Source organism: Gopherus flavomarginatus, chromosome 1 (assembly GCF_025201925.1).
Source record: "Gopherus flavomarginatus isolate rGopFla2 chromosome 1, rGopFla2.mat.asm, whole genome shotgun sequence".
NCBI classification, from domain to species: Eukaryota; Metazoa; Chordata; order Testudines; family Testudinidae; genus Gopherus; species Gopherus flavomarginatus.
Window position 1 is genome coordinate 252,938,501 of NC_066617.1, and position 12,564 is coordinate 252,951,064.

Here is a 12,564-nt window from a genome sequence, read left to right on the forward strand (position 1 = left end):
TGTACATTATTCCAAGACTGTTACCTACTGTAACATTATTAAATACTGGTCCACCTAATGCTGGTGCACAGTTAAATTTCTTGATGTTAGACTGTTTTAGTTATTCTTAAAATTAAAAAAAGTTTCTGTAAGCTTAGAGGAAACAGATTTTTTTATTTGTGTATATATGGCATGAATAAATACAGATTTACAGATCCTAGCATGCAAATTTATCTTCTTATATGACAGGGATAAATCATGCTTGCAAATTGTGCATCAGTGTCATGACATGGGCTACAAATGCAATAAAAAATAAGGTATTAAAATTAACAAATGGAGGGGCAGGGGAGGCACTGAAGATGCTCCTAGCCTGTGTCTCTTGCACAGGCTTAAATAACAAGAATTAAACTAAGCATTTTATTACTTTCACAATCTGTAGTCCTGTGGTTATGGTACAAAACGGGGTCAGGAGACCTAAATTCTATTACTTGCTCTAGTATTAACTCACTCTGTAACTTTGGATAAGCAATTACACTTTCCTCAGTTGTAAAAATAGGACTAATTACGCTTATCCATCTTCATAAAATGATTTGAGATGTATGGAAGAAATCAACTATATACCGGGGGTCCCTGTATACGTCTCCCCCTTATCCATCAGTTCACATATATATTGCTCATCAATAGGGGAATGTGTTCCGGTTAACATTGGTCCCAATCTGCATATCGGTCGCTTCACCTTTTGCATGGTTTTTCTGTGGGTGTTTGTCACCCACCAGCAGCCAGCACTCCCCAGCCTCCCAGGGTCTCCTATCTGCCAGCAGCCCTGCAACTCCACCTCTCTCCCAGTGCCTCCTGCGTGCCGTGAAACAGCTGTTCCTTTCTGTGCAGGAGACACTGAGAGGGAGGGGAAGGAGCAGGGATGGGGTGCACTTGGAGGAGAGGGAGGAACTGGGTGGGAAGAGGTGGGGTGGGGGTGAAAATGAGTGAGTGGGAAGACGAAGGGTGAGGCTTTATTTCTTATGGGAAAAATTCCCTGGTATCTGTAATTTGATATCCATCATCCTTTTCAAGAACACAACCTCGAAGTATACCGGGGACCCCCTGTAAGTAATAATATTATTGTTTTTACTTAGAGTAATATCATAAAGAAGACCAAACTCAGGCTTGTTCACCTTCTCAATACAAGCAACAAAGATTCCTGTGGCACCTTATAGACTAACAGACATATTGGAACATAAGCTTTCGTGGGTAAATACTCACTTCATCATACGTCTGTTAGTCTATAAGGTGCCACAGGACTCTTTGTCGCTTTTTACAGATCCAGACTAACATGGCTACCCCTCTGATACTTCTAAATACTGGCACCAGTGTTGTCCAACTGATATGTTTGATGGGATAAATTAATAAAACTGGAAATACATTTATATTTCATAAAATTGGGAAATAATATTCTTTAAGAAAATCTATGATGTACAGCAAATCAAAATGAATTCCAGATCAGCTCACTTTGACTTTTTGTGTCCAGTTATTAAATACAACTTATTATGATGTAAAGCTTTATTACAACACATTTAATCATTCTGAAAAAATAATACAAATAATAGAATATGTGTAAGACAATGTTGGAAAGTTTTACTTATAGTAGGAACTTGCATGACTTTAGATCCACCGTAGTCAATGGCAACACCCCTGTCCCCACTGACTTCAGTGGTAGCAAGATCAAGATTTGTTGAGCTTTGGGCATCAGTGATTTGTAAGTTAATAGTTCCCAAGGTAATAGAATAACTTTGACTTCAAATAACTGTTTCATGATACTTTCCATGGTTCTGTGAGCTGGGGCGGGCTCCCCAGGCTGGGTTAGCTGCTGCGAGTCTCCCCTGGCGGGTTTAGCTGCCACGGGGAGACAGGAGGGGAGTCTCCCTGAGTGACGTTAGCTGCCACGGGGGGATGGGAGGTGAGTCTCCCCAGGTGGAGTTAGCTGCCGCGGGGGGCGGGATTAGCTGGGGGTGGTGGTGCAAGGTGGAAGTTTCGCCTAGGGCACAAAACTTCCTTGCACCGGTCCTGCTGACATAGAATCTGTTTGATTGAAAAATGCATTTACTTTCATGTGTCTAAGTTGTCCAGTGTAAAAGGGCCATTGCCATAAAAGAATATCACACTTACATTTTGCACTATTCTAACTTTATAAATATATATCAGGTTTGCAGTAAATATGTCTTCTAACAGCCTGCAGATGTGGCATTGGTTAGATATACTAATTGTGTAAAATCTTATCCAGACACTGAAAAAACATTTACCACTCAGCTGTGGGTTTTTCTGCTATGGGTTTGATGTTCATTGGCACTGGGAGCCTCTTTCATGTTCTTTCTCCAAACATGCCTGTGTAAGATCCAGAAAGATTGAGGACAGCAGTGATCCTGTGATGAGGTAGGCAGCTTATCCAAAATAAGAAGGTTCTCTGGGGCTGATCCTCTGCTGGGATAAATTGTCATAGCTCCCTTGACTTCACTGCTTCCCAGGATGGGAAATCAATGGAGTTTTGCCTGAGTAAGGATTGGAGGATTTGGTGCATTGTGCCATATCAGCACCTGTTCTTGTACTCATGTTGTGCCATATATTCTTGGGAACACTCACTTGGCATCAAAAAAGAAGGGTGCTGGTAGGCTTTCTGTGTGAGGGACTTGGAATTTAGGGATTCATTCCCTTGTCATATTCAATTGGGCTTCAGGGCGTGTGGCAAAGCTCCTTCTTTTTAGAAGGGTTAACATTTATGCAGCAGGGACTGGGACCTGTGGCTGCAGGGATTTGATTCTCTTTCTGGTTTGGAGACCACTTTCTTTATACAGTGTTGCAGTTTAACATGTATAGGGAGCTGAGTGCCTTGAATAGGTGCTATTAAATATTGTATATAAATCTGAATAAATAAATAAAGCAATTGAAGACTTAATCCAGCATAATTAACTGAAGCTAATCGTAAAATATTCCCTTTTAAAGCAAACTGAATTTACAACAAAAGTTTTCATTCAAGTTGGGATTTTATGTGTGTTCTCTTTCCTGCTAATGGCAGAAGAAATGTTCACTGCCAAATTTACACGTTGGAAGTGCCTGTAACTATGTGCTGTAATCCAGCCCAGGCGGAATGATGAGGGCACTGCAACTTCATCTCCCTTCCACTGTTGTTGATGCACCAACTGCAATAATATTTCAAGTCACTCCCTGTCTCTCTGGATAGTTAGGGGAAGGTCAGCTATTTTTGACTGGCCACAGCCAGATAGAGAAACAGAGTACAGCTCTTCCATCAATGTCCTAAAATAGAAGGGCTTTTCCATCTGTCAGGCTGAAGTCAGCCTTGTGGAACACAAGTCAGGGAACACAAAATCAACCCACCAGGCACAGGGAAAAACAGAAAGGCAAAGAAAGAGAAATTTCTTCAAACACAGGCTGTATACCGCAACCTGCACCTATTGTCCACTTGCCTAATTTTTTACTTTGAGAGGGTTGATTTTTAAAATAATAATAAAAAAAATTCAGATTCATTTGGAATCAAATCAACAATGAAATTGAGTGTGGGGATATTTTTTGGAGGCTTCTTCGGGGCACTGGGAGTTTTGCTCTTTTTGGTGGCCTTTGGGACAGATTACTGGCTTCTTGCTACAGAAGTTGGAAGATGTTCAGAAGGTCCAAACAATACCACGGTTAGTATGTATATTTTTTCTTCAGAATAATAGCTGGCATTAGTTTCACAGATGTGTTAATTTCTTCTTCACGTAGAAAGAACATACTGTATGGGCACTAAGTCTGACTCTGGTGTTTATGGGCCTGATCCAAAGCCTACTGCAGTTAGTGGATTTTTATTTACTTAATTTGGCTTTAATCAGGCCCATTGTGCTCAGAATCACTAGATGCGATCTGAGCTTTTGACAAAGGAGTTATCATTGTACAGGTTTTCTTTAAATAATCTGCATTCAAGTAAGATGCGTTTTCTTATTATTTTCAACTATAAACCTATATTTGATGGGATTTGATTCTGTTAGCTACCTGAAAAATGCCTTGACTCTGCTCATGCATGCAGGCTACAAAGATTGTGTTTGTTTTGCCCAGGAGGAGAAGGTCACTTTCCACCATGAAGGTTTCTTCTGGAGGTGCTGGTTTGTTGATGTAGTAGAAGAGGACACTAACAATATTTGGAAATTTTGGTACAGTAAGTGTAGTTTATATTTTTACATTACCTTTATCATGTTGATGCAAAGGCTGAAATTCTTTTTGTTGGTCATCTGGTGCAATATCTATATCTATATCTATATATGCTATTATCTCATAAATAAGGAGTCTCTCTCTCTGTCTCTCTCTCTCTGTCACACACACACGCACGATTCTGGCCCCCAGAATGATTGCTTTTACTGCTCTGGCAGTGCAAATCACCCTTACAGCTTCCCTAACTGGGCATTCTCCCTGGGTCGAGGAATCCCCAGATGGCATGGAGCTAACAGTGCTGGTATCTCTTACTCAGGCAAAACCCTCACTGAGGTTAATGGAGCTTTTGCCTGAATATGAACTTGGAGGCTGGACCCATAGAATTCAGTCTGCCACTTTAGAGAATGTGTTTAAAAGTGTTCTACTCAGCACAAATACAACTCATGATCATATAAATACTAGACATTAATGTTTAGGTTTTTTTCTCCCTAGCCAACCAATCGCCGTCTAAGAATTGCACACATGCCTATCTTTCTCCATTTCCTTTTATTCGAGATGAACACAACTCAACCTCCTATGACTCTGCAATCAGTAAGTACTTTCTTGGCTTCAAATGTATACAGTGCCTATAGTTTCAGGAGAACAATTTGGATACTTCATTATGAAGTAGCTTTATCATTTCATGCAGTTTAATTAATGGAGCTTTGGAATTCCATAGTCCATATGATTTTAAACTGTGTTTGAAATTAAAAATATAAGTAAAAATTCTATCATTTCATTTCACCAGGACTGGACTGCTCATTTCTGGAAGCTATAATATTTAGGTTACTATTCAGCAAAGACTTAAGCACATCCTTAACATTAACCATGTGAATAGTCCCATAGAAGTCAATGGGACTATTCACAACCTTAAAGCTAAGCATGGGCTTAAGGCCTTTGCTGGATAGGGGGCATAGTTTGCAAATGTAAAATTTCCCTTTTAAGTATGTATTTTTCTGTTTTCCCAATAAAAAAAAATCTTCCGCCAAAAATTTTAAAATTGAATATAGTATAAGAATATAAAAGAACCATTTGGTGTCTTCAAAGAGCAGATTTATCTTAAACTCCTCTAAATTAAAAGTCATTCTCATAGAACTAGGTTGTCCATGTGATGAATTATTCTACTGCAATTATTTGTGCTTTTCTCTGATTGGTTGAGTTAGAGGTTCCCTCCAGAACGATGTTTTTTGTTCCTGTGTCTTTGCATTGGGGTTGTAATGGGGTTTGATCACTGCTGGGATGCCTCCTTGTGGCTAGGTCTAGAGATCAGCTCTTGCTTGGTCTGGCACTCCCTTCCATTGGTTCCTACACCATGTCCCCCACCCCCCTGGGATTTGGAGTGCTCCATCTCCGTGACTCGACTTTCCAGCCAGATCACTATTTAGTCCTCCACTTCCAGGGTATTAGCGTCCCACTGGACAAGCTGTCCATGTGCCATGTCAGACAGTCTTCTGGTCCAAGTCCAGGTCCACTGGCTGGTAGGGGAACCCTGGCTCCCCACCATCTCCAGATTCCATTTCAGGGACCTGATGCCTAGCAACCACCATTTGCTCAATTTCAGACCCTGTTGCTATTTCCCTGGGCACCTTCCTACCTCACTTTTTTGTCTTCTGCCCCACTCAGGATTTACCAATGCGAGCTTCTATTTGCAGTGGCAACCCCACCCCTCTCGGCTTCTTGCCATTCTATAGTCTAGAGTTTACTCTCCCCATACACCTCCTTGTCTCTCTGGAGTGGCTGTAGAGCTTCTCCCTGTAGCTCCCTCCTGCTCTCAGCTTCCTGGCTTTATTTAAGCCCCAGCCTGCTCCTGTCCAGCTGGGCTTCATCTTCAATTAAATTTTGTTCCTGGTTCTCCTCCAGGTGCAGCCTATAAGGTCAATTGGCCATATTTAACCAGCTCATACCTTGTGTGGGATGGTGGACATATACCAACTTGTGGGGGAGGGTCTGAGTACCTTCTATCCTGGAGTTGCTGAAGTTGGACCTGCAAGTCATCTTGCTCCATCTCTGGGTCACCCACCATAAGAAGCAGTTTATTCTTCTCTTCCGTGATGTTCTGGTACTTCTGCTAACACCGTAAGGCTTGTGAAGCCACTTCCATGGCTTGCTCTAAGCTACCAACTTCTCTTGTAACTCCTGCCCTGGGTCTGCTCTCCCTCAGCACCCTTTCCCTCAGGGTCTGAGTTCCCCATTGTATATTGATTAATCTCTGTATTTGTCCCACTATCATTCAGTTTTATCTTCATGGGACCATTTCTTCTTTCCAGTTCCTTCCCACTTTTCATCATTACAGACCTGTTGGCTTTCTCTACTACTGCTACTACACCCCTATTGAGGGCAACTGTCTCTTCCTTTCTTGAAACCTTGTCCTTTACCTGGCTATGTTTTACCTTCTTGTGAGGATTATGCCTCCTCACATGTCCCAATTCCCCACAGGAAAAAACAGGTACCTCTGCTTCCTGCTCTCGCAACAGGTGGGACTTTTAGTCTGTCCTGCGTACCTCACTTCAGGACAAGCCCTCTTGTCATGAACTAGGTAAGGGGATTCCCTTTTTTTAAGTGCCCCCCCCCCCCCCCCGCCCACAGGCATAACATTCTCTTGCCAGGCCTCTGGCCTCCTGGCCCTGAGATCTCTTTTCTGTTCCCTTCTGCAGCTTCTGAAAATTTCTTCTCGGAGGATCTTAAATAAATATTGCTGCTGTTCTGCCAGCATTGCCAAATAGTTCTGCGGGTATAACTGTACTTCCCACTGACTATATTGGTTCTCCAGGACCTGTGTAAGTAGTACCTGGATCCCCTTTGGTTGTTTTTTTGTCTCCCTTAACCAGAAACAGAAACTCAAGGGTCCAACTTGGGAGAGTGTATCTGCCTTCTGCAGAAAAGGTCTCTGCACACTGCTGCTACAGTGTCTCTTTCTAGTATGGCGTCTCACCCTACCCTTCTATTGGAGGTGACTGCCACGCCCATATGCTTCACCAGATTTATAACAGAGTACAATTCACTGCTGGGGGCATCTCCTCATGGCTGGATCTGGGGACTGACTCTTGCCTGGTCTGGAAACCCCTTCCTTTGGTTCCTCACACCATGGCCCCTCTCTCTATCTCTCGGACTTCGAGTGTTCCTCTTTGTGCCTCCATTCTCTGGCCAGTCGCTATTTAGTCCTCCCCTTCTGCAGTGTCAGACAGTCTTCCGGTCAAAGTCCAGGTCCAGTGCCACTTTCCCAGTGACTGCTAGGGGAACCTAGGTCTGCCCTCTGTCTTCAGGTTCCAGCCCAGGGACACTATGCCTAGCAACCATGGTCTGCTCAGCCTCAGACCCTATTGTCGTTTCCCTGTGTGCCTTCCCACCTCACTTCTCTATCTCCTGGTCCCCTCAGGATTTGCCAGCCTGAGCTTTCTCTGATCCCAGTAGCCACTTCTCTTGGCTTCTTGTCAGACTCTAGTTCAGTGCAGGATCCCAGCGCTTACTCTCCTCCTAGAACTCCTCCCTAGCCAACTGCCTTTCTGTCTAGGGAGTGACTGCAGAGTCCCTCTCTGCAGCTTCCTCCTGCTCACCACTTCCTAGCTTTATACTACCCCCAACCTGCCCCTGCCCAGATGGACTTCATCTTCAGTTAGACTTTATCAGTCCTTGGCTCTCCTCCAGATGTAGCCTACCAGGTTAATTGGCCCTTTTTAACCTTGTGTGAGGTGGACACCCCATCAGAGTCTTACTGATATGTTTGTCATGTGTACAGTGTAAGATTTCAAAACATATACTCTCCTAAAGTGAGATATATGAAATAATAACATCGGGATATTCTACTAGAGTAACTCTAACATACTGTAGAAAGGACATAATTTTCTGCACTATGATTGGAAAACTGAGTTTGTACAAGTGCCATTTAAAACAAATTGGGTCAATTGTTGTGACGTTGCTGTCAAAGGTCAAATCATAGATTTTATGGAATCTAGGGGAAATTATTTTTCAAATGATATATGCTGGATGTCTTTCAGTCTCATAATGTATAGATACATGACTGCTGTATGTCCTTGAACCTGCTCTATCCCTATTAGTAAGTGTTTTCAGGATTTGATTCTTGTTGCATATACTGCTTACATAAGAAAATAACTTGTACTGTCAACAGTTCTGTTGACCTTTTAAAAATATTAACTAGTAGTCCAGGAGAAGGTCAAATGTGGCCAATCAAGGTCATAGGTCCAACCCATGACTTTGCAGCACACCAGAGAAATTTGTCTTTCCAGTGACATATTGTGGAACCTTCCTCTCCTAATAATCTAGGAGGAGTTTACATCCATCCAATCATTCATAAATTCATAAGGAATCCCCAAATTACATTATGTGATTACACAGAAGTGGACAAACAAAGAATAAGAATGGGAGGAAGGAACATCATCAACATTTCTTATTAATTTTAGTTAATATTTGCCAATAGATCCATTGCTCAAATATAATTTACCTAGCAATATTTCATATTAGGAGATTAAAAACAGAAAATTGTACTATAGGTGATGTCCCAGGAACTCTATATTCAGAGCCATCCCTACTATACAAATAGAAACAGTTGGATGGCTTTGGAGTTCATTAAAATTCTGGTAAGAAAGAGATTGTTTCTGCATCCAGTTCATGCCACACAAGTTCATTTTCAGCATCTGAGTCTAATTTTTTATTAGAGCAGATATTTACATTCAAGAATATTTTATCATGATCATAATAACTCCCTTTGCTATTTAATGCCTTTTTACATTATCATCATTTTTGCTAGTACAGAAATTTACCCATTTTTAGTCTAGCACTGTCCTATCCACAGTATTTTAGTAGAACAAGCTTTTGACAACTTGCAGGATCAGCATTTGTTAAATTAAGAAATACTAGAAGTGTATCCTTTTATTCTTAACATACTCTGGGTGAAATCTTAGCTCTGACGAAGTGAATAGCAAAACTCCTGTTGATTTCAGTCAATCCAGGATTTCACCTATTACTTTTTGTATGCATTTGGCAGTGTCCAATATTGTATCTCAACTAACCATACAATACAAGGAAACTGTTAAAATATTGATATTACTGCTTCCCTTTATCTGTTCTTCTACTGTTTGTTGATGGTCCCAGCTTACCTTAACCTCAACCTCAATGTTGCAAAACAAATTGTATTATAGCCCCCATTTTCACATGCTTATAACTTTCTCAAACATTCACCCTTGGAGGTAAAATCTTCCACAGTTTGTCTCTTCCTGAAGGTGACCTGTTTTTTTTTAATGAATCCTGCAAGCCATATTTTAACTGTGAAACTGTGCGGGATAAAAAATAGAACCACTTTTCCTTCTGAAAAAAATTCTAGCCACCCTTTTTGTAACATGCGTATTGCAAAAGAGATGCCCTAAGCTCAAACAAAAGTTATGGGATTGATGCAGGAATTACTGGGTGAAGTTCTATGGCCTGTGTTATGTAGGAGGTCAGAATAGATTATTTCAGTGGTCCCTTCTGGCCTTAAAATCTATGAATCTGAATAAAAACAACAACTGAAGTTTTAAAGCTAAAACGTGTGAAAAAGTATATGTATGCAATTTTCACAGGTGCCTAAGTTTTTCTCTAAACTATTTATTTTTCAAACCGAATAAAGGCAAAGTATTTGGCCCTGTATATGCTATTTGACCTTAATGGGCTTTGCATCATATCAGAACAATTCGGCGCTAGCTGCAGGCTATAGCAGAAACACTAATATTCATGCTTTTCTGGTCCCACACTGAGATCAGTTATTTGTGAAAATCATTTGTAGTTTGCCCAGCTAAAGCAGCTCAGGCAGAGGAAAGAAAACAGTCTCCCAAGGCCAAGGAGTTCCTAAACCTAGATTTAAGTAGCACACACAAGGCCAAATTCCCTGATGGGTTAACTCTGATAACTTCAATGAAAATTTGGCCCAAAGCATTTAGGGGCAACAGTTCAAATGGGCCTCAATCCACCCTCCATTTGTTTGCTTATTCCTTTGCATGCTCGGTTTTCAAGCTGCAATGCTTGTATGCTCAGATGACAGTGATCAAAATTGCACATGCGGATGGAGGCCTTAGAGTTTGTGGCTGTCTTTAAACACTGCTAGATACATTTAAAATACAAGTTTACAAAACATCAGGCACAGAGCCCAATTCATTCTACTGCTGAAACTCAGGCTGCAATGCCCTCAGTGGGCAACTCCGGTAGAGAGGTGGTGACACAAGCCACCCAGAATCCTGGCTTTTTCGGAGAATTAAATAGACTTTGTAGTGTTCCTGGTTTTCTTGCATTGTTGCCCCCCCACACATGATCAGCTTTTACCAGTTAGAGTCACAGCTTCAAAACTGTAACTTGTTACACTTTATACAGTCACTATTATTTTGTGTTATTTTACATGTTCACTTTTGTAAACACCATATGTCTCTTGGTGATAGAATGACAGTTTACAATGACAGCGTGCAGATAATAGGCAAACACCTACAGACTCTAGCTGTGCTGCAATTGGCTCCACTTACACTGAATTTCATAAAATAATAAAAGTTACAAACGAACAATGAAAGAAAACCAAAATTATTCTGTGCATAAATAAATGAATAAATCATCAAAATACATTAATCAGAAACATGCACACCCATCTGTAGCCACATAATTCCCATGATATTAGTGGGAACTGCACAGATAACACTGCACACTACTTTGAAAAAGTAGGGATATGGTATTAAAATAGTAATGTATTGATGTCATTATTAATGTATTGTATCTCATTACTTGTACTAGATCACTTAACACCAACGTTCAAGTAGTATCTACTATGTTGTCGAATAACTTTTGCTACAATGTGTTTTTTGAATTAAAGAAATATTATTATTATTATTCTTTTAAATCTGGAACTGATTGTGCAGGTCTTGCAATGCAAATAGTCCTGATTTGCACATGTAATCGCATTGGCCTCCTTGGGACTATTCCCAAGAATGAGGATTGCAAGTTTTGGTCCCTAGTCAAGACATTAATTTGATTTTAAAATTGATGTTTTCAAATTGATTTGCAAATAAAGAGCCATTCCTCAACTCTTGTAAATCGGCATAGCTCCTTTGAAGCCAACTCAGAAAGCCACTGAATTTCATGAATTTACACTGATTTATACCAGCTGAATAATCTGACCTGTAGTTTTTTTCCTGATCCCATCTGACCATTTATATTTTGTGTTTTGTACAGTACTGAGCACACACTGTCAACACTTAACATATAATACATAATTATATGGATGCAGAATGTCCATAAGGATGAGGAGAATTTCAGTTTTTTCAACTATTATGTTTTAATGACTGAATCAAATTTTTGGCAGGTATGTTGCTGTTTTGAGACCAACCTAATAGAGCTAGCATATGTTTCTAGTTGGTTAGTCTGTGAAATATTAGCCATGGCATTTGAAAATAATAATTTCATATGTTACCTCTAGGGTTTCTGTCTCCAGAGCAAGAATTGATAGTACAGGCACATATTTGAGCCCAATAGCTTGCAGTGTAATACGTTAATAAAGGAAACCTTCCAGCTATACATTTCCAGGGAGAAACATTTAACAGAGAAATGTATCAGCAGCATGAAAATTGTGTGTGTTTTACTGTTAAGATTTAGTGAGTTTTTTGGTGTTTTTTTAAAGAAGTAATTATTACTCAGGGGTAATTGCTGATAATGGAAATCTTATGGGAAAAAACTGTCTGGCAAGATTTATGGTGTTTCCAGCTGGGTCTCAGATAGGATGGGCCCAATACTCATAGGATGGGCCCAACTAATCTCCCTTACATTGATTTGACTTCAGAGGAGCCACTCCTGATTTACACTGCTGTATCAGGCCCTCTACCTCTAGCTTTTATTTTATTTTATATTTTTTGGGGGGGACATCTTGATACTTCTGTCCCTGGCAGAACACAAGAAGGTAAAGAAAAAAAGTTTTAGTTCAGGGTTGGAGTTTGTGGGTTAATGTTCAGGTCAATTCTTATCCAAATCAGTTAGCATTCCTTTATCATGATTACATACACCTGTACTCACACACGTCAAAAAGGCTTTTGGCTTTACATTATTTTAATAAATGTATTTTTTGCTTTAAATTGTTGCTTTCCATAGAAATGTATTTGGTATGTTCTCTGAATGGACCAAATTTTAAGGCATTTGCAGCTAGAGTTGTAGGTGTTGCGGAAAGAAAAATACATTAATTGGTATGGTTTCATGAATTTGGTATTAACATCTCTAGCTAGAGATCTGTGCACACTCTCCTTACAGTTGTGTCCTCAGCTAGCCTATGCCTGAATATCTTATTTTATAGTTTCTGGGGTATGTATCACCCTTGCACATGCTGTGTGTACT

At 40.4% G+C, this 12,564-nt stretch overlaps 1 protein-coding gene across 1 annotated transcript in view; it reads left to right on the plus strand.

Annotated features, from left to right (window-relative positions):
- The first annotated feature begins 3,306 nt into the window (after positions 1-3,306).
- Positions 3,307-12,564, plus strand: part of TMEM182 (transmembrane protein 182) — a 30,391-nt gene continuing 21,133 nt past the window's right edge. Inside the window, exons 1-3 of the mRNA XM_050922760.1 lie at positions 3,307-3,674; positions 4,081-4,180; positions 4,666-4,764. Coding sequence (XP_050778717.1) covers positions 3,534-3,674; positions 4,081-4,180; positions 4,666-4,764 — 340 coding nt within the window. The 5' untranslated portion in view covers positions 3,307-3,533. The remainder of the gene's footprint in view (positions 3,675-4,080; positions 4,181-4,665; positions 4,765-12,564) is intronic.